At 40.6% G+C, this 26,454-nt stretch overlaps 1 protein-coding gene across 1 annotated transcript in view; it reads left to right on the top strand.

Annotated features, from left to right (window-relative positions):
• LOC126091940 (ubiquitin carboxyl-terminal hydrolase 20) overlaps positions 1–26,454 on the top strand; it is a 190,524-nt gene that overhangs the window by 115,344 nt on the left and 48,726 nt on the right. The window contains exons 14-15 of the mRNA XM_049907266.1: positions 10,902–11,028; positions 22,115–22,268. Coding sequence (XP_049763223.1) covers positions 10,902–11,028; positions 22,115–22,268 — 281 coding nt within the window. The remainder of the gene's footprint in view (positions 1–10,901; positions 11,029–22,114; positions 22,269–26,454) is intronic.

Genomic DNA, 26,454 nt, shown 5'->3' with positions numbered 1-26,454 from the left:
GTAAGAACACAGATACCAGCTGCAATGGTGCATTGAGGTGGTTAGGCTTATGAATTTTGGCTGGCCTACAGATGGTGCATTAGAGGAAGTAAGAGAAGGGTTCAGGGGAAAGGTTCTGGTATGGGCCTAAGGATTTTACTAGGGATTGGAAGACATGCTGGACTGTTGGGATGGTATCACTTTATCAGGACTTGCAGGAGGAAGAGCCCGACAGGTGGCAAATACCTTCTGTTGGGTGATAACTATGGTTCATCATGACAGTGGTGGATCGTTTGTCCATAGGAAGGATTGTCAAATCAGGGTCTATATTTGGCCATAAGTGTCTGTTCTTTCTCCCATCAAGAGGATGGTGTTTTTGGAAGGGGAACTAGGAAAGGAGAGTATGGCCAGATTCAAGGCAAGTAATTCCTGGAAAGAAATCATGGATTGGGGAGGGTCATGTTTGGGCAGAAGTATGAGCTGGAAGAGGAAAGGGTTGATGATGGCTTTTAGCTGGAGGGTTTGGAGGCAAAAATTGTTTCAACTACAGGGGTTAGAAGACGGAAAGTAGAACTATGTTGAGACCAGTGTGATTGAATTAGGATGTGAGACTGAAGGTGCGGCCTTTCAACAAGACTGAAAGTACCATGTGATTGAGGATTTTGGCAGACAAGTTGACAACATTGTTTTGGGTTTGTTTGGATTTGGGTTTTGTGATGGGATGTTGGAGAGGAGTTTTGAGTGTGTTTTTGGACAGTGATGCCCTAACCCAGGAGTACATCTTTAAACTGGCATACTTTTAAAGTTGATGTCTGGCGCACTCTTCCGAATCTTGGAGCCCAAGAATTGTAATTTGGGAGGTGGGGAGTATGTATCTAGGGTTTGTACAGTAACTCCATGTCATGAAGGGAACAGAAGTGTCATGGATGCCTGTGGCATGGAAATTGGTTTCTCTCATACAATGTATGAGAGAGATAGGGATGGAAGAAATCTGAAGATTGGGAGGTCATTGTGTAAGGAGGGCTGCATTTGTAGAGAGAGGGAATTTTAGAGGTTAGGCCATTGGGAGATATTCTGAGTTCAGCAGAACTGTAGAAATGGGATGCATAACTGAGCTGCAGCTAGGAATAGGAATGCTTTTATGAAATGATATAGGTAGATGGGGCAGTGGTCTATTTGGGACACTGCCACTGCAGATATCAGAAAAGGAATGTAAATGATGTCAGAGAGTTTTAAGCATGGGTAATCACTGTAAGAGAGTATTGGGTGTGGCAGTGGAAGGTATACATTAAAAGAAAATATGCAAACTGGATATTGAAAATAAACTATGAATATAGAAAAATATACACATGAAATAGCTGTAAACCGATCTGTTGAAAACAGTTTCAGAGTTTGGGGAATGAAAATACAGAGGAGAACCCTTCTTCCCTTCATCGCCTACTATCACCCACAACAGGAACAACCCGGCTATGTTCCTAGGGCTGAGACAATCTATAATCACGCCCAGAAATGAGGAACATTGCACACACAATCCTTCCAACCTTTCCCCAAGTTTTCCTCCTTCCTACCTTTTCCCAAGTTTTCCTCCTTCCTACCTTTTCCCAAGTTTTCCTCCTTCCTACCTTTCCCATCTGTTCCATATGCCACACCTACACCCAACCCCTTGCCACATGGGTTGTACCCCTGTGGAACACCCAGGTGCAAGACATGTTCTATGCACCTATCCAGCACATCATATTCCAGTCCTGTGAAAGCAGTCATGTCTTACACCAGTTCCTGCTGTACCTTTGTGCAGCCTTTTCTGTGGGCATGGCCATCAACTAGGTGTCCACCCAGGTGAATGACCATTGTCAAAATGTACCCAAGGGCAGTGTTGACCACCAAGTGGCAGAATGTTCTTCGAAACACAAAATGATTTATTTCAATGGCTGTTTCATTACCCGTGCCCCTTGCATTGTTACCCGCAATACCAGCTGTTCTGAACTACATAAATGGGAATTGTCTGTACAATACATCCTGCAGTCCCACAGTTCTCCTAGTCTGTCTCTACTAGCCTTTGTCCCTCACTTACCTCTTCCCACCACTTCTCTCCTTTTACTGTCACTTTCTTTCCTTCTGTTCTATCTCCCCCTCACAGTCAAATACCATTGTATGACACTTAATGCTACTATCTGGACCAGACTGAGTTAACTGAGATTCCACTTTCCTAACCTGTCTGTTTGCTGCCTCTCCCTCTGTGTTGTCAGCTGTTACATGTAATATGTTGTACTTTATATTGGTAAAAGCATGCACACACAAGAAACTGTTGATTTTTATTTAAAGTCACAAGATAATGAGAAAATAAAAAAAATACTGACCAACACTGTAAGACTGAATGTTATAGAAAATATTCATCGTGAGATCCGTTGTCATCCCACATAATTACTTCCCTGATGTTGTTTTTATCAGTGTAACACAGGATGAATTACACTGAACACGGTGCAAAAAAATTAAAGAACAATGGTGGGCACATTGAGGTAACTCCCACATACACCACTTCAGGAGTCAACAGATAGATGTGTCTACTTACAGACGAGACTTGTACTGCTACCAGCGCAGTTGGTATGTGAGTAACAAATTACACTACACTGTTAACAGACTGCCACTTGCTGGGCCAGGCTCCGACCCTATTACAAAAATAAGAGAAAGTGGAGTTAAGCCACTTGGATTTTAAGGGACTTGTATAGGTAAGTACAAGGGGCATAGCACTGACACAGAGGAGGGGGCACGCATCTTTAAAGCAGGCAGATTGGTTAAGAGGAGTAGGGTGTCACTGTTGGTAAATGAGAAAGGAAGTCATTTCGGTGAAATTTACACAGTAACCATTCACATGCAACTGGCTACAGGCTTATTAAAATTATGATTTTTGGGAAGTGTATAGAAAGTTATGTTCCATTCAAGATTTTCCATGACTATGTTAATGATGCTACCGTATTTACTCGAATCTAAGCCGCACCTGAAAAATGAGACTCGAAATAAAGGAAAAAAAAAAATTCCCGAATCTAAGCCGCACCTGAAATATGAGACTCTAAATTCAAGGGGAGAGAAAAGTTTTAAGCCGCACCTCCAAATCGAAACAAAGTTGGTCCATTGTAATATGAGACACAATTTAGGTCAAATGAATGACGATACAGCTACAGTAGTTGAGTTCGAGTCGTAAGCTTAGCAGTTAAGCTTTACCACGTAGCCATTGCCATGCGTCAGGCGCTCCGTCCGTATTTATACGGGTACCCTTCCTTTTTCACGTGCTTCGTCTGGTTTGAGTCGATTGCTTATTTTGCTTTGATCTGATAAGTGTCGTTTTCTTTGTTATAGGTGTTTGCGTGTCACTCTAAGCTGAAAATGCATTACTGCATTGTGTCATGCATTGTTTGTCGCATTCTGATAGTGCGTGTTTACGGCCTGTCGCGGCTCACGGCATGGCTTGTTTTTGTGCGCGCTACCGCCGCGTACAATTAAAAAAAAAAAAAGAGAGAGGAATCGTCACATTAGCGAAACAATGGCAAGAGACTGCTATTTGTTGTTACTTACACTGCTGCTTTCTTTGATAATGATCAACAAGAATCAAATAATAGACTGCGTGTGATAGAACATGTTCTGAACGAGAGTTAGGCGAAAATTTTTCTCCGTTTGAAAATCTTTGCGGCCGCTTCTTTATTACATCAAATTCTGCACAGAAATTAGTCATCTTAGATTTAAAAATCTAGTCACTTGCCGTGCTTCATTTCTGACTGTATCACTATTAGGCATAAGAATAATACGAATATAAACATGACACGATACGTATATTCTTCCGCGTTTGCTGTTGTCTCACTCTAGTTTCGTAGTTTATTAGGCAGATAGGATTTAAATGAGATAGCAGCAAACACGAAAGAATACATGGCAAAATGTGTATATTCGTATTATTCTTATGGTGAAGAAAATACTGTATGTGATTCAAATAAAAATTCAGAACGTAGAGTTGGCCATATTGACAAACATCCCAAACAGTCTTGCCAGTCAGATTTTCGTAGTACACTGAAATTGTGCTACATTCGAAAATGAACAATACGGAATTTGTATTTACTTCGTTGGATTATGTATGAAAATGCAGTGGTCGAAACTCGTGGTCTTCCACCTTTTTTTTTTATTTTTTATTTTTATTTTTTTTTTTATTTATTTATTTATTTATTTATTTATTTACTGACGCAGAGGTTTTGGCGCCAATATTTATCTTTGTGCCTACAAAGCATGCCTGCGTAGCGCTACATATATTCGATGGCAGAAGTTAGTTGTGGCGGCACGTACCAACATTTTTCATAATTTCCGCTCCCTTTGCACTCGACTCTAAGCCGCAGATGGTTTTGTGGATTACGAAAACCGGAAAAAAAGTGCGGCTTAGATTCGAGTAAATACGGTATTTACATTTTCATGTTTGGCAGAATTTCTGCTATTTGTTCATAATTAGCATATTCTGTTTCAAATCCTAGCAGCCAGAAAATCAAGATTTTTGTGAACTCTTGAATCAACAAGTGATTGAAAAATGAGAACCTATTTTAGACTAGAGGAATAACATGAGAAGTGTTCAAAATTGTCCCTGGAGGGAAAGGAAAGATGATGCAAAAGAAGAAGGAAAAAAAGGCATTGAATAATGAGATCAAGCAGTGTTCGTAGCTGATCAGGGAGCATGGTACTTAATGAATTGATGGTTTTGCACCTCTAAAATGCAACTTGCAGGATTCTTACTTGTTACAAAATTACAAAACTTAAAAGGTCAAAATGTAGAAGATCCCACATGGCGAAACAGTAATTAAGAAGAGCTGGGTTCAGTTTTTCCTGATTTAAATTTCTTATGCCCCTAAAGGACAGCAGGCAAAATGTAATATAATCCAATGTATCTATACCCGGGCTGGTGAAACATGTACTTGACAGCTTGTGTGTGGTTGGCTACACTGCAATTGCGAGGTTGCAATACCTGCCACCGCACACGCCCACAACTCCGAAGTACATTTTGTAAATGTAAGCTACAATCAACATTTATACGTAAGTGCAACAAAGTACGTTTTTGTAACAATGGAGAGAAGATGGAGACTAAGCGTTTGATAGTATATTAAACCAGGAAATAAAAACACCCAAAGTTAATGACAGTATCTACAAAAAGTCGTTCCAAATTGTTACAGTAATAGTTGCATGTAAAATGTCATATAATAATGTAATCTAAGCATCCCAAATAACACGCTATCCACACTCGTAGAAAGAAATAAAGCAAAATATGCATAGCCTACATGATTGCAGAGAGAAAAAGAATTAATTCTATATACATTTACACTCGCCAATTTACGATGTCAGTGGTGCAATTCCATCCAGTTCTCCTTCACTGTCATTGGAATTGGCGCCAAAACCATTGTCTTCGTCGTCGTCATCATCATCATCATTACGAGAAATCGTTAATTGTTTGTTTTCATTTATAATTCCATCTATAGTCTGTGCTTCTCTTATTAGTCTAGCAACATGGTCTACTTTTTTCCTCCATGACGCAGAGTCTACAGTAGCAAGACCTTCACGTAGCAGCCTTTCCACTTTTGTTATAGTAAAAGTCTTGTTGTTACTTCTGATGTGTGCCTTGACTTCACTCCAAACCAATTCAGTTGGATTAAAATGACAGTGATAATGCAGTAGCCTAATTACCAAGTGACCCTGTTCATTTGCAATTTCATCTAAACGTATTTAGGCATCACAGTCTTATTTTGTTTCACGAGCGAGTATAACAGCAGCTTTGTCATGTTCATGTCCACAGCAATGTCTGTCGCCTGCAACCACAGCACCATAGTTTCTTTACGGTCACTTGTGGTGGGAGTTTTATCTAAAATCACGGAATGGTATGGTGCATTGTCCATCACAAAAACTGTCTGAGCACTAAACTGGAGCAACAAATTTTTAAACCACTGTAGAAGCTGTGGGTGGCCCATATCCTCATGATAGTTGCCAGTTTTTTACGATCGAAAAACTAGAAGTCCTTCAGGCACAAAGCCGTTTGAAGATCCTGCATGGGCCACAATTAATCGTGATCCTCTTCCTGTTGGCTGATGTCGTGATCCTCTTCCTGTTGGCTGATGAGTGCTGCTATTCGAAGTATCATCTGCCCAGCATTTCTCAATTGATTCTCCAGTGTTGAGCCAGGTTTCATCTAACCATATGACTGAGTGTATGTCCTTTCCTACAATTTTGTGTAAGAAAATGGTACGAGCTGCAACGACGTGAGCTTTTTCTAGTAACAGTTTTCATCCATCTAACTTTTTAAAACAGGAGCCCATACTTTTTAATATCATCTTAAGTGAAGTTTTCTGCCCTGAGAAAAGTTCACTTTCTTTTAAAGAAATTAGCAACTTCACTATTGTGGGGTATTCTTTCCTTGTATAGTATCCCTATATGTGCCGACAAATTACATTGGATTGGAAAGAATCAATATCTGTAACAGGACAAGGCTGCTTTTTTTTCTTGCCTGGAGTACTTAAAAACACACTGTTCCTTCCACACTGTTTACTTCACTGTCTTGTAAGTCTTGAAGTAGCACCTGTTTCCTTATAAATTTTCGTTCACTGAGGCCTAGAGTTTTCGAGGTATGCTCTTAAACTTTATCGGTGGGGATCGATGCATGCCCATGAACAGAAACAAATTCTTTTTCTGCTTGTAAAACTCACGCATCCTCCGTAGCAATTCAAAATCCTGACTATTTAATGGCACTTCACGGTGCAACAGATTGTCGCTTGGTGAACAACATCATTTTGGTGACATTGTTTAACAAACAAAAACTGTAGTCGAGGCGGTAACACAACACAACAGCAGGCGTTCGTGCACTGACATACAATGTTTACATGGAAGCCGGCAATGTGGTAGCATTGACACCGGAACTGGCTTTTGTTCGGTGCTGTTATTGGTTCAGAAGACGCAGCACCTCCCGTTCCTCACTTGTTTGTTAGTTATACTACCAACTCTACGGCACTTGGGGAGTGACCTTGAAGTGACATGTTTCAGCGGCCCAGGTATAACAATGTTAACCTTGGATGAGCTATAAATAAAACAGCATGTATAAAAATGTATTACCAAAAGTTATTTATATTATCATTAATTTTATCTGTACACTTGGTTTGTTCCTCAACAAATTTCTGCTGGAGTATTCCCTTCTGCAAACAATGCTTCAAAATTCACACTTGGCAGGAGAATAAACTTAGGTGACCAGGTTTATGCGACTGCAGCTCAGCATACACTGACCTTTTGAACTCAGCAGTGACAGTGTGTGTGATGCGGGAAATTTGCTGTCACTTACTGTGCATACCATTCACCTGCTGCATGGCTGGTGTTTATGCTGTGCAATTGGAAATTTAAAAAAAGTCTTGTATCTCTGCCCAACATGCCACATAACTGGCAGTTCAGTTTTTCTCTGTTATCCTAAAAAGGTAATGGAAATTTAAGACAATAATTTCAGATGGCTAGAGCAGTAAAATCTTCTCAGTAGTGTGCATGCAACACGTGCCTTTTCATTCGTATGAAAATTTAAAATAGTTATGTGCAAATTGCCAATAATATACAGAGTGCAGAAAGGAGGAAAAAGTTATCTGAGTTAAAATAAGATAGGGGATATGGAATCACGCAAACCTTGTCAGGTTGCCATTGTCTAGACAGGCATTGTTTTGTAGTTGTGTCAGTAACATGCCAGTCAGCAGTGAGTGCATAGCAGTTGTTGCATGTAACCTGTCTTACCCTAGCTAATGCCTGTTACGCTAAAGAATACAGTTGCTGTTTAAATTAGTTAAAGATAATTCTTTAAACTGAACAATCAAGTCTGGGTGAATTTTAAATGCCTATCCTGGCAGATTACATTAGGCATGATATTTACTGGGTTTAGACTGACTGTTAAATTGACTATGGTAGAAGTACTATAATGCCATTAATTTTGTAATAAATTGTCCTATACAACATCCCTGCAATAACCTAGTTGACATGTGGTTCTTGGATGTACAATGTTATTTTTAATAATAAAATCTAACGCTCAGATGTTGTAATATTTGCAAATGTGTAGAGTTATTCTAGCAATGGAAACTTCAGCTTGAAATGTCAACAAGGTAAAGGAAAGATAGATTGCTACCTACCATAAAGATGATATGTTAAGTTGCAGACACACAACTAAAAGACACTTACACATTAGCTTCCGGCCACAGCCTTTGTCAGAAAAAGCAACAGACACACATTCATTCACAAAAACAAGCACACCTTAAACATACAAGATCACCATCTCCGATAGCTTGGGCTGGAATGGCAACTTAACATACCACCTTTATTGTAAGTAGCAGTATATCATTTCCTTACATTTTTAAGCTTTTATTCTAACATATCAGGTACACAGCAACTGTAAATTAATATACTGATGAAAGAAAAAGAATATTTAAATTAAATTTTACACATTCTTGTTTTCTCAATTCAAATTTTAACAGTAAATACTCAAAATTTTGCCTCCAATGTTGCCACACAGTTGATATTTCCAAAGAAATGATTGGAACACCCTCTCAGTAATTCCTGGTATGATGCAAAAGATTGTAATTGCCTCAAAAATTCTTGCAACCAGCTTTTCAAGGATGTTGACTGTTGTGAGGGAAATGGGTCTTTCACAACACTTCACAGGTAACTGGTTTTAATAAATGATACTTTCATAACATTCCACACAAAAGAAGGTTAGGTGTATTTTAAGTAATAAAAGTTCATTCTTGCTAACTGTACAATAATGAAATTGTGCCTTACAGTATTACATTTCAGCTATCTTGTACTGCTACGAGGGCTATTCAGGAAGCTGGGTACGTTATGGCATTTAAAAAAAACAACAACAACAACCTGAAGTACAAGAAATACATGTTATTGTATACATCTGAAAGAATGACTGACTTTCCTCAGCGTTTGTTTTGAACTGCTCTTCTAAGGCTGTGCAAAGTTTGACAGTACCAGGCAGAATTTATGATTGCTCAACATTTGAGAAAATCAAATAGCAGCACACCTTGCCTACCCCAAAACACTGTCGCCATCAACTTCCTTGCTGACAAGGTTTACAAACATTTTCTTGGTTTTTGGGGGGACCATGTGTGCCCCCACTCCATGGACTGTAATTTTGTCTTGCAAATGACATGTTTCACCCAAGTCTCATCACCGGTTACGATATGATTTAGTAATGAATCACCATGTTTGTGGTAGGTCTCCAGAAATGTCAACTTTGCCCCCATTCACTGTTCTTTATGGTTCTCTGTAAGCACCCATCATGCACAAAATTTGTGGTAGCCTAGCTCTCAAGTGACAATTTCAAACAACAAAGTCCAGGAAACGTGGAAAAAAAGCAGACGCTCCGTTATTGTGAAGCGATGGTTTTCATGAATCATTTCATCAACTTTAGTGACAAGATCGTCAGTCACAATGCTCGGGTGTCCACTCTTCTCTTCATCATGAATGTTGGTTCGGCCATTTTTAAACCAAATGTACCATTTCTGGACGGAACATTCACTCATTACGTTGTTTCCATACACTTCACACAGTTCACGATAAATTTCTGTAGGTTTTAGATTTTTTGTCAGCAAAAACTGTATCACAGACTGCACCTCACAACTGGTGGGATTTTCGATTGCAATGCACATTTCAAATTCAAGTAGCGAAAAAACCAGACACGCAGGGATGTTCCCGCTGTCACGGATGGATGCTGACTGAGCTGCCAAACATGCAGATACCAAAATATATGCGATCGGCGTGCACCTAGCGGCATCAGATGGAAATGTTCCCTACTTTCTGAATACCCATTGTACTTTTGTAATGTAGTTCATTACTTTGATAAATCAATATTGCTATTGTACTTCTAGTGTAGGAAATTTAATTATTGACCTTATACTGTAAAAATTGCAGGAAAGTACAGGTTGGAATAACAACAACAGTATGGAAAAGATAGATTACCACCCACCATATAGAGGAGGCACTTAGTTGCAGACAAGCACAATGAAAAAGTGTGCTAAAATGTTAAATTTTTTGGCAGTCTTTTTCGTTGCACCTGTCTGTGACTCAGTGCCTCCTCTATGGGGTGAGTTGCAGTCCATACTCTCTATATTATTGTTAAAAATTACAGAAAAACTGCTTCTAATGGAGACAGCAGTGGAAAGGAATTCAAAGGTTTTCCAAGTTTGACTGTTCAGCTGAAACAACTATCTTGAACTAATTTGACAGTACTCTTGTGTCATTTTGGAAGCCCCTTCCTACATACACACACACACACACACACAAACACAAACAAACAAAGAGAAAATGAACAAAGGGTTGGGGGATTTGCCTTATTGTCTACTTGTGATGGCGCAGAGAGGAAGACAGACAAACTTTCTATCTTGTCAGGCCTTACAATATGTTTTTGTGAAAAACAATCAATACAATTACATTGCCACTGGTTTATGTCCATGTTACAGTCTGGTGGAAATCATTTACTTACTTCCAGAGCTAATCGCTGCAAGAGGCAGGAGAAGACCAAATCCTATGGGCTAGTAGGGGATTATAGAGAGAGATACATGAAAGAGACTCAAAATTGGGCCACCGTCTGACATGTCATACACTATAGTAATTGTGCTCTTAGCACATCAGGTATTAGGAGTATCAAGTTAGTTTAAATGCCCACACTTTCATCTGGGTGCCATTTTATGTCTATAGTTCCATAACGGTGCATCCTGCATATGGTTATTTTAAAAAAGTTTGTTCGTGTACTCAGATTTGAATTGTCGTGTCTGCCCAACCCGCCTCCCTCAGTACTTGTAAGTTATAAAGCTGCAACAATTTTTTTTAACTTTCTTGGTGTTTATTGGTTTCAGCAAATTTAAATATTTTAATTCCAGGTTTGGTGGTGGTCCTGCATGCAACTTCCTCCGTGCTTGTGCCACATGCCAAGAAGAACAAGAAGTTTTACAGAGGCGTATAAAACAAGAGCTCCAGGAATTCATGCAGCTCATCAAAGATTTTCAGGTACTGCAATGTCAGGCATCACTACAATAATAATTATTTATCAAGATTTATATCCTCAAAACATTATATTAAAATTTCTTAAATAGTTCTTGATATTTGTAAGTTAAAGTTGGAAATCAAATAATTTTCACAGGAATATGATAATATGTTCTAGCTAGCACATTTGACTCACTCATCTCATACGTGGTTTTCTGTAAATCCCATCATACTGGAAAGGATGTAATGAATCAGTTGTACATTAACCCTTTAGTGACCAAATTATTTCCGGAAGTTGTAGACTTTTTATGAACACTTTATTGGGCTAAGAAACTGTTCATAAGATCGTAGTTTAAATCTTGAAAGTGAGAGTTTAGCCTACGAGCATAAGAAAATTAGTGGGAACTATTGTTCCTGCCGAACTCTGTGGAGTAACTTCACTTGCTAATTTAAAAAATGTATTTCCTTTATTTTTTAATAGAAAAACATGTTAAACATTACATTTATATTTGTATTAGTTCATACTGTCCTTTGAGTTCACTAAGGTGATGTACTATGGAACTCAGAGAAGTGTGGTGCTACACACAAAGGTACATGACAGTTGCTACACATTATTTTTGTTCTCTTTTCTTTGTTCTTGGTGCTACATTGGCGGCATCTTCTGTTTTTTGTACCTTTTGTAGGGAAATGAGTTCCAACTTTCTCCAGACAAACTTCATCTGTTACTCCAGACACACCTTTTTTTGGTGTTTGAAAATGAACAGGCCTTCCTCTTCTCTTGCGGCTTGAGAAGCCAGAGATAAGCTGCCTTGTCAAGTGCAGTCTAAATGTTAGCTGGTCTGCTTCGGTCTTCTGTAGCTTCCACATAACGTAGGAATTGACAACTGCCAAACCCACAAGAAAGAAAAACAGTTTGTGCCACCACTTCCATGAACGACGGCCTACAGCATACCGTTCACGCAGCTGATCGAATCCATCCACTCCTCCCATTATTTTATAATACTCTGCCACAGCCAATGGGCAGAATACTTCACTTCTGCTTCCACTAACTTACCTTGTAATATTTATGTAATTTTCAGTCAAATCCAGCAAATATACACGAATACTATCTCCCTAATAAATATAAAAGTAGATAAATACAAAACAAGTCAGTTCACACGCAAAAGGAAAGCACACTAACCAAAAAACGCTGTAGCGATCAAAACAGTGGCTCGTTTTCATGTGGGAACTGCGCTTCTGCATTGATTGATTCATAAGGTAGAAATACAACAGCTTTCGCCTAACCGTTGACAATCTACACATAGTTAGCACACACTAACAGAGATGGTAGCACAGGTTAGAAGTGGGAACACGGATTACCACTGAACTTACAGTGAAAACAAATAAGTGGGAACTATAGTTCCCACTGGTCACTAAAGGGTTAACAGATCTAAGTAGGCAATTTAGTCCACTTCTGTAAAGTATAGTTATAACTAATTATGACTAATGAAAACCTATTCACTTTCAGGATTACGGTACTTTTTATCAGCAGTTAGAAAACTAGTTGATTTTCTTAGGTGGGGTAGATAAGTATTTGGTACTGTAAAATCCAAAAGGTGTTGATTCCAGTTTAGATGTGTAGCTTTGGGTATTATCTTACTTGATAATTCTGCAAGTTTGTCAAAATATCATTGCCTTTAGCTTGCACTGAATATAAGTGTTCTTTCATTTACATCCCTCACATATTGTTAGCAGAGCTCTGCATTTCTGCCAAAATAACTGCCTGCATCTCGCTCATTTGTCTGTGACTCGATATAGGGCACTTGAACACCTGCAGAAGTAGATTCCATCATCCCTGCCATGGAAAACTGTGCAGGAATAGTGAGTGCTCAGTCAGTCACAGCTTCCTGACAGGACAGGGTTCCTCGTGCTGCAACACTCTGGAGACATTTGACGATCACTGCTACCAGCTGTGGCTCTTCAGGAAGGCTCACTTGCACACCTTCTGAATGTGGCTGCGGCCCACTTATTTTCCAGTAGTTTGAAATATGATGACTGTCTTCTTGACAGCCACTGACAATGAACCACATGTAGTTGTTATGCTGTAGGAAGGTTAATGAAACTGTTGGTGTCACCAAAATTCTATCACATTTGGAGGAACAAAAAGGGATGATTTGTTTAATAAACTAGGCTCACTAGTAGCATGTTAAAAACATGCATATTCCTAGTATTAAATGATTTTTTTGCACTGGGCAAGTGAGGATGTTTTAATGATTTGATTGAGCTTTGAGGGATGTGGGTAAAATGTTTTGATTTCTAATAAAACTGATAAAATTTACAAACAAAATTTTTATGATTTATACACTATTATTTGTGCATCAGGTATTTTATTTTATGAAAAAAAGTAAGTCAAATATTTTAATAGTAATTTCTAAATGCCCTCTGAGGACTACTACAATGGGAGGGGGGGTTATTAAATTGGTAGTGCATCTGTGGCTAGTTAACTAATCTTTTGAAAATTCTGCAAGCAGTAAATCTCAACACCACAAACAGAAATTTGTTTCTGATTGTGAGCATTGTTTACAAATAAATGTTTACAGTTTACACACTATAGTTTGTCACATGCTGATTTCTGTACTAGAGACAGAATGTTACGCAAAGCAATATACAAACATACTATCTTTAAGTAGTGCTTTATGAGAACAAAATGTCATAGAAAAATAAAGGATAAGAATATTAGCTATGGATATTTTGACTAGTAATGTGCTATCTTCAGTCCCAGTATTTTATTTTTCGACTGGTTAACAGGAACATAAAATATTATGACTGAAAAAGATGGGATACTACTGATAAAAATATCCCTAACCTAGAAGCTAGTCCCAGACCATCCATGATGAAATGTTTGTACATAGTCAGTGTATCAACATTTGTTTTACCATTCCTTTGAATATACTCCAACAATAGAAAAGAAAAGCAATAAAAATTTCTTGTTGTTGTTGTAATAACTAGATCCAAAAGCAATGTAAATATATTTTATCATTTAGTAGTAATAATAAGTGTAATTCTAACTTTAGAAAGATTTTTTCATTTATTGTTAATAATTCAAATTGAAAATTAAGAAAGTAAACATTTATCTGTGTGTGAAAAGCATAGCTACAAATTGCATGGGAATTGGTATAATTGACGGCATGAATACAGTTACTGTCATAAGTATTAATAATAATGAAAAAAGATTGTTCCAAAAACGAATACCGTAATATAATTTATACATGGTTATTTGGGTACATTCTGAATGTCAGTAATATAAACTACGAAAATAAAGGAAACTTGTTACTATTCATGTTGTTTGTGGACAATCTTTCTGTCTCCTGAAAGGCAGTACACAGATTTTATATGTTAATGTAGTTGTGATGATCAGGAACATGTCCCTGAATTCAAGCATAATTTTTAGTATGCAGAAAATGCTTAGAATAGGCTGAAGTTTCATGTACTGGTAGCATTGGTAGCAGGAACACACTGGACAGTGCCTGCAACTGCTGTGTACTAGGGAAACGACACTTGAGACATTCTCCATGCTGTTAAATTTTTCCTTACTTACAAGCACACTGCCATGTAGATATTGTGAAATAATCAAATGAAACTAAGGCACCTATGCCTGTGTTTTAGGCGGGATCCCCTATTATGTTCAGTTCTGAGTGCTGTTGCAATACAGTTGGAGAGCCTCTGCAATTCTGTTACAGTTTTGGAGGAATACCAAGTGGGCTGAGACATGAATGGGAATTTGGATTGAGGATAGAGGTGTGCTAGGGTAGTCCGTGCAGTTGTGCAAAGCCACTGTGCCAGGGTGTCATAGTGGTTAGTGCTTCTGCCTACTGAGCAATAGACCTGGGTTCGAATGCTGGCCTTGATGCAAATTTTCATTTGTCACTTCAGTGTGCATGTATATGTTGTGACTCACCTTTGGGATTCATCACACAGCAAGTGTCCATCACCAGAACTTCAAGTTAAGATTCCTTAATGGAAGGTTGCAATTGCTTTTTGTTTGAATCAGTCTCAAGAATCATCATATTTACTATATCAGAGTGCATTTTATGTGCATTGTCATAGGCATTGTATGTAGTTTGCTAGTATAGGAGACTTGTATCAGCAGGTGATGCTACAGTCATAAAACTGTTGGAATATAATGGACTTTTAAAAAAAAAATATATGTTGCCAAATGGAAGTATATGATCATTTAAGTGTGTACATAATAACTAGCTGTTCCTGGTCATGCGTTACTGTCGATCAGTCTGGTTAAATGGAAAAGAAAGAACAGAGAAAGCACACATTTCTTATGTGTATGGGATGTGGAGGTACGTCCTAATCTCCTTCTCACCCCTGTTTATGTTTATCTCCTCCTCACCCTTCCTCTGTCCTCTACCCCACCCCCATCTCTGTCCATCTCCTCATCCTCCTCCCCCCTTCCCTTCCTCTCTCTCCTTCTTTCCATCTCCTCCTCCCTTCCCTTCCCCTCTCTCCCTCTGTTCATCTCCTCCCTTCCCCTCTCTCCCCTTCTATCTTCTCCTGCTCCTCTCTCCCCCTTTCTTTGTCCGTCACCTCCTCCTCCCTTTCTATGTCTGTTCCGTCTTGCCCCCTCTCTCCACCCATCTCCTCCATCCCACTTTCTATGTCCATCCCCTCCCACCCCCTGTCGATCTATTCCTTCCTCTCTGATCTTGAGTCTTGTAATCATAAGCACAGAAGCTATAAATACTAAATTCCTTTTTGCAAACAGTATTTCACTATTACATATACATTACCACTCATTAATTGAATGCACCCTGTTATTTCAGATTTGCAACACAAATCAAACGTTATTTACCACAAAATATAATTATATTAACTTCCACATGTATAATACAGTCACAATCTTTAATTTTACTTTTTTCAAAGTATCCTCCTCGAGGCATGTGTCAATCAGTTTTTGTAGGTAACGTGAATCTATATGACTCCACACATCCTGAACAATATTCCAGAGACGTTCCTTACTTGGGTATATTGTCCCTGATACGTCTCTCCACTTCATCCCAGACCGTTTCAATGGAATTACAATTGGAGCTTTGGGATGGCCATACCATATCATTCAGTACTTTCTGTTTTTCCTTTGATGCAGTGTAGTTCATACAGTACAGTATGCTGCCAATGTTTTGGGTCATTATCCTGTTGTAAGGTGAACCCTTTCCCTATTAAGTGAAATCCACTTCGTATCGAATGATACTGAAGTATGCGGTGGTACTGCTCCTGATCCATACATCCTTCTATTTTCACAATGTCGCCAACTCTATCTCCAGCAAAACATACCCAAACCATAATAGAACCTCCGCCGTGTTAACTGTAGGTAGGACACACTGCTGGGCTACCCATTCCCCTACAAAATTGGCTAACAAATATTCTCCTTCTGGTTCCAAAAGTCTCGAACTTTGATTCATCAGTGAATAACACCTTTGTCCACTCTTCTGATGTCCAATTACGATGTTTTTTAGCCCATTCAAGTTTCTTCTGTTTATTTATGGGCCTTAGAAGGGGTTTTCTTGCTGTGACACATCCTTTCAAGCTGGCTTCAGTCAGACTCCTTTTTACTGTTGCAACAGATATTGTCATGTTCATTTCTACCAATTCTGCATGAATTTGGGGCGCTGTTTTGAATCTATTTCTCTTACTGGTAATTCTTATGTATTTACCATCACTTTTAGTTGTTTTACAAGGTCGTCCTGGTCGTGGTAAGTCCTTATTGCTAGCTGTTGTCTTCTGGCAGTGAAGGGTGTATTGCACTCCCCCTATAGAACATTGCACTGGTTCATTATGTGGTCAGTGCCAGCACTCAAATGATGATGGCATGAAGAGAAGGCAGTATTTACATTCCACCAGTGTCACAGTCTTATGTAGTGTTGGCCATGCATGAAACGTTGATCATTGATCAACCGGTGATTTTTCACAGGGTGCAGAGGTCTATAATTGCAACTACCATATATTTTTGTAAAATGTAACTCAAGTTGTGACTCATTAATCAAGTAGCTAGTTTTTATATGTTGTCAAAATGTTCCACACATATAAAGATGTATAAATCCAGCAAAGGTACTTAGTAAATAATTTTACTTTCACGTCCTTTCTGTACATTTTCAAAATACTTACACTAGTAAACTCCAGGCATCAGCACAGTAAGATCCACATTCCGGTAGTAGCATCATTATAATCATCAAGTGTAACTACATTAAGGCAACAATGTTCCATTTTCTTAACTATTTTATGTTTGAAATTAAGCAGACCTCTGATTTAATCTTCACTTTTGTTATATTGATTTAATCTTCACTTTTGTTATATCCTCCTGTATAAATGCCAATTTTCACTACTTTGAACTATTCAGGCTGTATATAGTAGGTACCATTTGAAGCTGAATTGTCATGAAATCATTAAAAATCTGGGAATAGGGACCAGGGAGAGAAGCAGTGATGCAGAATGACCACACCAACTGCTGAGAATATAACCATGTAGTGTAGGGAATGTGAATCAGTTATTTCAGGATGTGAGTTGCCTATATTAAATGTGTGTGTGTGTGTGTGTGTGTGTGTGTGTGTGGTTTTTTTTACAAGGGTAAAATAGTTGACTTTCTTCCTTATGCCAGGTGTGTACCTTCAAAAAATGGAAGATTTAAAAAAAGTTAAAGCAAGACGTGGTATCCCATTTTATAGTATCAGGTTTATTGTCACTTGTCTTGATAGCAATATATTGCTCCTATCATCATCCAGTACTAGTGGTTCTGCATTTACACTCTGTTAAGGGACAGCACTGATGGCTTGTGGCAAACATACCACAGGCATTGTGTTGCCCATATAGGGATAACTGCTCTGACTTCTCAGCTATTCAGCTTTGCATCTGGAGATGGCAGCCAGATGGAACATCAAAATATCGTGTCAGAATACATAAAGTATGGAAAAGGCATCCACTCACCTACGTTGTACTGGTGCATAAGGATATAAAAACATAACAGAAAACTGTATTCACACTACCTTTTGAGCTGTTGTCTTTTCTAGTAAAAATATACACATTCACATACAAAGAAATGCAAACGTACACTTTTGTGGCTGCAGCAATACTAACTACTGATTATTGAGAGCAGTTACCTGAGCAGGTGAGGTGGGGACAGGATAGGCAAGAGTACACGAGGGAGGTAGTCAAATAGAGTGAGGCATGTCTTTCATGTCTTTTTAGAGATAACCCAGTGGCTGCACAACAAGACGAAATGATTTCAAATGATAGAGCATATAAGAGATCCAGAAGGAAGGGAGAAAAGGAAAAGAAAGTGTAGATGAAGATGGAGACAGAGGGTGTGGGAGAGGCAGGGAAAGAGGTGGAAAATGAGAGAGACCAACCATGGAGGAAGGGAGGGGGGAAGAGTTTTGGGAGAAGGCAGTACATGATCTGGATAGGGAAGGAATGGTGTGGACAGAAGAAACAAGGTGAAAGTTACGGTGAGGAAACTGGTTAGCGGAAAATTCCCAATTCCCATCTGACCAATTCAGAGAAACTTGTGCTGGAAGGGAGTATCCAAGTGGCCTGTGTACTGAAGCAGCTGTTGACTTTCTTTGTGTTGTGATGTGTGGCGTGTTAGCCAACTGGAGGGTCAGGTTCGCAGTTCACCACAGTTTGGCGGTGGCCATTCATGTGGGTAGACAGTTGGTTATGTCAGTTGTTTACTTGTCATGCTCATATAGAATGCTAGGCAATAAATGATGTGTAGCTGATATATGACATGGCTGCATTCACATGTGGCCCTGCCTTGGGTAGGAAATGCCTGTGACTGAACTGTGGTAGGAGGTTGTGGGTGAGTTTATTTGGCAGGTCTTGTACCTTGGCTGACAACAAGGGAGTTACCCATGGGATGCAGGGTTGGAATGGTCAGGGATATCCTGTAAGTCGGGTGGGGGGCAGAATTGGATAGGACATTGAACATCTCAGGGCACAATGAGAGGTAGTTGAAGCCCTTTTGAAAGGTGTAGTTGACTTTTCAAGGCCAGGATGATATTTGGTGATCCCAGGAGTGCTGTTCAGCTGGCCAGGTTTACTGTTTTAAGAGATCGTACAAGAGAACTGTTTATGGAGGAGCTGGGTAGTATATTGTCTGTCAGTAAAGGCAATGGTAAGGTTATCAGTATATTTCAATAACTCCCACTTCAAGTGCATTGTTCTCAGCCGTAATGGGATGACCAGTAGGGAGGCCTGTGGGGTTGGGATTCTGGAATTTGCGGTTTAGGTAAAAGTTAGGTGTTTGGGGAACTGGTAGTGTGACATGGGAGATTTAGATATCAGGTTTTGGGATAGACCTAAGGTCTTGAAGAGCTGCTGGAGGTCATGCCAGACTGTTGGCAGACACACTCAGCCACATAGTCACTATGATTCAGGATCACTGTGATGGAGACTATGTCTGCCGGAAGGAAGATATGGTCTGGATTGGTTTTCAGGTTATACAGAAAACTGTGTTCTGTAGTATTGATGTTGGACTCACTGATAGAAATTTAAGAAAGGAAGGTGAGACCAGGTTAGAGTTTCTGAAATATTATCAGTTGATGACTGGGTAGAAGGGAAGGAGGATCCTGGTTGGAGGGAGGTTGGAACTATTTGTTTGGTTCTTTGTGAGAGTTTGTTAAGGCTGTTGTTAGTGAGGTGCTTGGCAAAGAAATGTTTCCACTTCAGAGAATGAGTAAAGGAGAGAAGGTCCTTTGCAAGTCCAGTTGTTAGGCTAAAGCTGAGGCCTTTAGAAAGTACGGTGGCTTATGTAGTGAGCAGAGTTTTGACAGAAAGGTTGACAACCTACTGCACAAACCCAACCCCACATTTCTCTGTGCTTGACATTCCTTTATGCCTGGGTGCATTGCTCCCTCAGAACGAATTTCTACCTTTGCTGACCAAAACCTACAAACTTTAGTCTGTAACCTCCCATCCTACATTCAAGACACTGCTCATTTCCTTCACCTCCTCTCTACAGTTCCTGTCCCATTACCACTAGACTCCTTCTTTGTCACCGTGAATTCATCCTTATACATCAACATCCCCCATGCCAGTGGCCTTGTGGCCATAAAACAGTCCCTTTCCCATTATTCCTGATAACGAACCCATCACCTCTTTCATAATTCTTCTAGCCAACCATACCCTGACCTACAGTTATTTCACTTTTGAGGGTGAAATCTAAAAACATATCCATGGTACTGCCATGGGTTCTCACATGGCACCCCTTCCTATCCAGTCAATGCCTAAAAGCCCTTGTCATTTTCATGATCTGGACTCATGCCAAGGAAAACCTTTGCTTTTTCCTCTATAACCTCAACACCTAGTCCCAATTCTGCTTCATATGGTCCTTCTCAACCGAATGGACCGCATTCCTAGATACCTGTCTCCAACTCTTAGATAGCTCCATAAATAAGACAGTTCACATTAAGAGCACCAGCAACCAACAGTATCTCCACTTTGATTGCTGTCACCCATTCCATATCAAAAAGCATCTTCCTTACAGCCTTGCCACCCAAGGATGCTGCATCTGCAGTGGGAAGCAGGAGTTGTCAAAATATAACAGTAACCTACACAGAGCCCTTATTCACAGACAATATCCTACACATCTCATCCATAAACAGATCTCCCATGCCATCTCTTTCTTTGACAGCAGTAAACCTGTGAACCAGCCACCACCGAGCAAGATGGTTAGCACAAAACTCGAATTCAGGAGGATGATTGTTCAAATTTGCTTCCAGCCATCCAGATGTAGGTTTTCATGGTTTCCCTAGATCGTTCCAGGAAAATGTCAGGATGATTCTTTTGGAAGGGAATGGCCAATTTCTTTCCCATTCCTAGCAGCAATCTGAGTTGTGCTCTGTCTCTGATGACCTCAGTGTCAACAGGTCCTTGAACCAGCCACTGATCACGTAGCACCCAGTATCACCCTGGTCTTGAAAAGTTCAGCCATATACTTTGCCAGGACTTTGACTACCTCTCCTCATGCCCTAAGATGAGTGGTATCCTACACACATCACCCAGAGTAGTATTCTGTGTCCCACCCACCCTACAGAATGTCCTTGTCCATCCTTATTCCAATCCTGCAACCAATCCAGCACAGCATGGGTCATTTCCCTTGTGGTTGCCACAGGTGCAAGATCTGTCCCATATACCCAACACCACCACCTACCACGGTATAGTTACAGGCATTTCCTACCCATATCCCATGTATCAGCTATGCAGCAGTTACTAGACAACATTCTACGTTGGCGTGATGAGTAACCATCTTACGTAATCAACTGTCTGTCCACATGAATGGCCACTGCCAAACTGTGATGAACTGCAAACTTGGCTATCCACTTGTCGAACTTGCTGCAGACTATGACACAAACAACTTCAACAACTGCTTCACTAAGCACCATTTGGGTACTCCCTTCCAGCATATGTTTCTTTGAGCTGTGCAGGTGGGAATTCTCTCGCCAGTATATGCCATGCTCTTTTACAGTGCCCTTTCCCTAAATCTGTGCTAACCTTTTTTCCCCCAGTGCATCATCTTACCTTTCCCCTTCTCTCTTCGTGTTCACACAACTCATTCCCCATCCAGATTGTGTACTGCCTTCTCCCAAAACTCCATCTCCCCCCCCCCCCCCAATGTGGGCTCTCTCTCTCTCTCTCTCTCTCTCTCTCTCTCTCTCTCTCTCTAGTGCGCGCGCGCCCTCTCACACACACACACACATCTCCAACTTCCTCTTCTTTTTTTCCTTCCCTCTCCCTTTCCCTCCTTCTCTCTCAATCTGTATCTTCATTATGCTCTACCCTCTTGAACTTTTCATGCCTTTCCATTATTTTACGTATTATTCCATCCAGGAATTTCCATTATTGTTGTAAAATATCATGTCTATCTTATTTTAAGAACCAGCTGCAAACCCAATAGGCATACCGTATATTGCCATGGCAGGAAAGCTGTCACAGTCATTAATTTTACCAAAAGCCATCAAATGTTTTACTGTCGTGCCTATTATTGCATTCAATGTTTTAATTGTGTAAATTGTTAAGATATGAATTAAAACAAAATGTTATATACCTTTTACCAATGATATATTTATAGGCTGACGAAGGACCAAGTGTGATATATGCCATATCTATGAGCTGGTTTCGGCAATGGCAAAATTTTGTTCGTGGCAAAGAACCTGAGCCTCCTGGTCCCATTGATAACAGTTCAATTGTCACGACCAAGAATGGACAGCCTGTTGTCAAGATGGGTAAGTACACTTTGACACTTCAAATTAAATGTGACGTCATTACAGCATAACTTTTTTATGTATCAGTAGTTATAGTGAAAAATACATCTAAAATCAAAGATGATGAGACTTACCAAACAAAAGCGCTGGCAGGTCAAGGATTCCTCACAAACTTAGGCCCCCTACAAAACCTTTCACCTGACTCCATCAATCTCCTAATCCCACCAACACCCCGCACCCCTACCTTCTACCTTCTTCCTAAAATTCACAAACCCAATCAACCCAGCCGTCCCATTGTAGCTGGTTACCAAGCCCCCACAGAATGCATCTCTGCCTACGTAGATCAACACCTTCAACCCATTACATGCAGTCTCCCATCCTTCATCAAAGACACCAACCACTTTCTCGAACGCCTGGAATCCCTACCCAGTCTGTTACCCCCGGAAACCATCCTTGTAACCATAGATGCCACCTCCTTATACACAAATATTCCGCATGTCCAGGGCCTCGCTGCGATGGAGCACTTCCTTTCTCGCCCATCACCTGCCACCCTACCTAAAACCTCTTTCCTCATTACCTTAGCCAACTTCATCCTGACCCACAACTTCTTCACTTTTGAAGGCCAGACATACCAACAATTAAAGGGAACAGCCATGGGTACCAGGATGGCCCCCTCGTACACCAACCTATTCATGGGTCGCTTAGAGGAAGCCTTCTTGGTTACCCAGGCCTGCCAACCCAAAGTTTGGTACAGATTTATTGATGACATTTTCATGATCTGGACTCACAGTGAAGAAGAACTCCAGAATTTCCTCTCCAACGTCAACTCCTTTGGTTCCATCAGATTCACCTGGTCCTACTCTAAATCCCATGCCACTTTCCTTGACGTTGACCTCCACCTGTCCAATGGCCAGCTTCACACGTCCGTCCACATCAAACCCACCAACAAGCAACAGTACCTCCATTATGACAGCTGCCACCCATTCCACATCAAACGGTCCCTTCCCTACAGCCTAGGTCTTCGTGGCAAACGAATCTGCTCCAGTCGGGAATCCTTGAACCATTACACCAACAACCTGAAAACAGCTTTCGCATCCCGCAACTACCCTCCCGACCTGGTACATAAGCAAATAACCAGAGCCACTTCCTCATCTCCTCAAACCCGGAACCTCTCACAGAAGAACCCCAAAAGTGCCCCACTTGTGACAGGATACTCTCCGGGACTGGATCAGACTCTGAATGTGGCTCTCCAGCAGGGATATGACTTCCTCAAATCCTGCCCTGAAATGAGATCCATCCTTCACGAAATCCTCCCCACTCCACCAAGAGTGTCTTTCCGCCGTCCACCTAACCTTCGTAACCTCTTAGTTCATCCCTATGAAATCCCCAAACCACCTTCCCTACCCTCTGGCTCCTACCCTTGTAACCGCCCCCGGTGTAAAACCTGTCCCATGCACCCTCCCACCACCACCACCTACTCCAGTCCTGTAACCTGAAAGGCGTACACGATCAAAGGCAGAGCCACGTGTGAAAGCACCCACATGATTTACCAACTGACCTGCCTACACTGTGAAGCCTTCTATGTGGGAATGACCAGCAACAAACTGTCCATAAGCATGAATGGACACAGGCAGAGAGTGTTTGTTGGTAACGAGGATCACCCTGTGGCTAAACATGCCTTGGTGCACGGCCAGCACATCTTGGCACAGTGTTACACCATCCGGGTTATCTGGATACTTCCCACTAACACCAACCTGTCAGAGCTCCGGAGATGGGAACTTACCTTTCAGCATATCCTCTCTTCTCGCTATCCGCCAGGCCTCAAATCTCCGCTAATTTCTAATTTCAATTTGCCGCCGCTCATACCTCACCTGTCTTTCAACAACATCTTTGCCTCTGTACTTCTGCCTCGACTGACATCTCTGCCCAAACTCTTTGCCTTTACAAATGTCTGCTTGTGTCTGTATGTGCGGATGGATATGTGTGTGTGTGTGCGCGAGTGTATACCTGTCCTTTTTTCCCCCTAAGGTAAGTCTTTCCACTCCCGGGATTGGAATGACTCCTTACCCTCTCCCTTAAAACCCACATCCTTTCGTCTTTCCCTCTCCTTCCCTCTTTCCTGACGAAGCAACTGTTTGTTGCGAAAGCTTGAATTTTGTGTGTATGTTTGTGTTTGTTTGTGTGTCATCGACCTGCCAGTGCTTTTGTTTGGTAAGTCTCATCATCTTTGTTTTTAAATGTATTTTTCCCACGTGGAGTGTTTCTCTCTATTATATTCATATCAGTAGTTATAGTGATTAAGAAATGAAGTATATACAAGATAGTGAAATTGTAGTACACATCTAATTCTTGTCTCAAGGAATAAAAGTCCTGTAAACTTCAGTATTAATTAGACTAGTACACATATAAAAGCATGGCACTAATCCTGAAATATTTGTAGCCCTTCTCTCATGAGTCAGTGAATGTAATAGTAGAGTTCTGATGTGTGCTTCCTGTGTTTCATAACAACATAGCAAACATTATACTGACTAACACTGCAAGTCATATTGCATCTTAATTTAATTTTATCCCCTTCAGTGTCCTCACTGCAGTTAGTATTTTCAGTTTTCTTAACATTCATCTACATCTACATCTACATCCATACTCCGCAAGCCACCTGACGGTGTGTGGCGGAGGGTACCTTGAGTACCTCTGTCGGTTCTCCCTTCTCTTCCAGTCTCGCATTGTTCGTGGAAAGAAGGAATGTCGGTATGCCTCTGTGTGGGATCTAATCTCTCTGATTTTATCCTCATGGTCTCTTCGCGAGATATACGTAGGAGGGAGCAATATACTGCTTGACTCTTCGGTGAAGGTATGTTCTCGAAACTTTGACAAAAGCCCGTATCGAGCTACTGAGCGTCTCTCCTGCAGTGTCTTCCACTGGAGTTTATGTATCATCTCCGTAACGCTTTCGCGATTACTAAATGATCCTGTAACGAAGCGCGCTGCTCTCCGTTGGATCTTCTCTATATCTTCTATCAACCCTATCTGGTACGGATCCCACACTGCTGAGCAGTATTCAAGCAGTGGGCGAACAAGCGTACTGTAACCTACTTCCTTTGTTTTCGGATTGCATTTCCTTAGGATTCTTCCAATGAATCTCAGTCTGGCATCTGCTTTACCGACGATAACATTATATGATTATTCCAATTTAAATCACTTCTAATGCGTACTCCCAGATAATTTATGGTATTAACTGCTTCCAGTTGCTGACCTGCTATTTTGTAGCTAAATGATAAAAGGATCTATCTTTCTGTTTATTCGCAGCACATTACACTTGTCTACATTGAGATTCGATTGCCATTCCCTGCACCATGCGTCAATTTGCTGCAGATCCTCATGCATTTCAGTACAATTTTCCATTGTTACAACCTCTCGATACACCACAGCATCATCTGCAAAAAGCCTCAGTGAACTTCCGATGTCATCCACAACGTCATTTATGTATATTATGAATAGCAACGGTCCTGTGACACTCCCCTGCGGCACACCTGAAATCACTCTTACTTCGGAAGACTTCTCTCCATTGAGAATGACAAGCTGCATCCTGTTATCTAGGAACTCTTCAATCCAATCACACAATTGGTCTGATAGTCCATATGCTCTTATTTTGTTCATTAAACGACTGTGGGGAACTGTATCAAACGCCTTGAGGAAGTCAAGAAACACAGCATCTACCTGGGAACGCGTGTCTATGGCCCTCTGAGTCTCGTGGACGAATAGCGCGAGCTGGGTTTCACATGACCGTCTTTTTCAAAACCCATGCTGATTCCTACAAAGTAGATTTTTAGTCTCCAGAAAAGTCATTATACTCAAACACAATACGTGTTCCAAAATTCTACAACTGATCGACGTTAGAGATATAGGTCTATAGTTCTGCACATCTGTTCGACGTCCCTTCTTGAAAACGGGGATGACCTGTGCCCTTTTCCAATCCTTTGGAATGCTATGCTCTTCTACAGACCTACGGTACACCGCTGCAAGAAGGGGGGCAAGTTCCTTCGCGTACTCTGTGTAAAATTGAACTGGTATCCCATCAGGTGCAGAGACCTTCCCTCTTTTGAGCGATTTTAATTGTTTCTCTATCCCTCTGTCGTCTATTTCGATATCTACCATTTTGTCATCTGTGCGACAATCTAGAGAAGGAACTACAGTGCAATCTTCCTCT

Source organism: Schistocerca cancellata, chromosome 7, assembly GCF_023864275.1.
Source record: "Schistocerca cancellata isolate TAMUIC-IGC-003103 chromosome 7, iqSchCanc2.1, whole genome shotgun sequence".
In the NCBI taxonomy this organism is placed as follows: Eukaryota; Metazoa; Arthropoda; class Insecta; order Orthoptera; family Acrididae; genus Schistocerca; species Schistocerca cancellata.
This window is presented reverse-complemented; position numbering and strand designations above follow the sequence as displayed.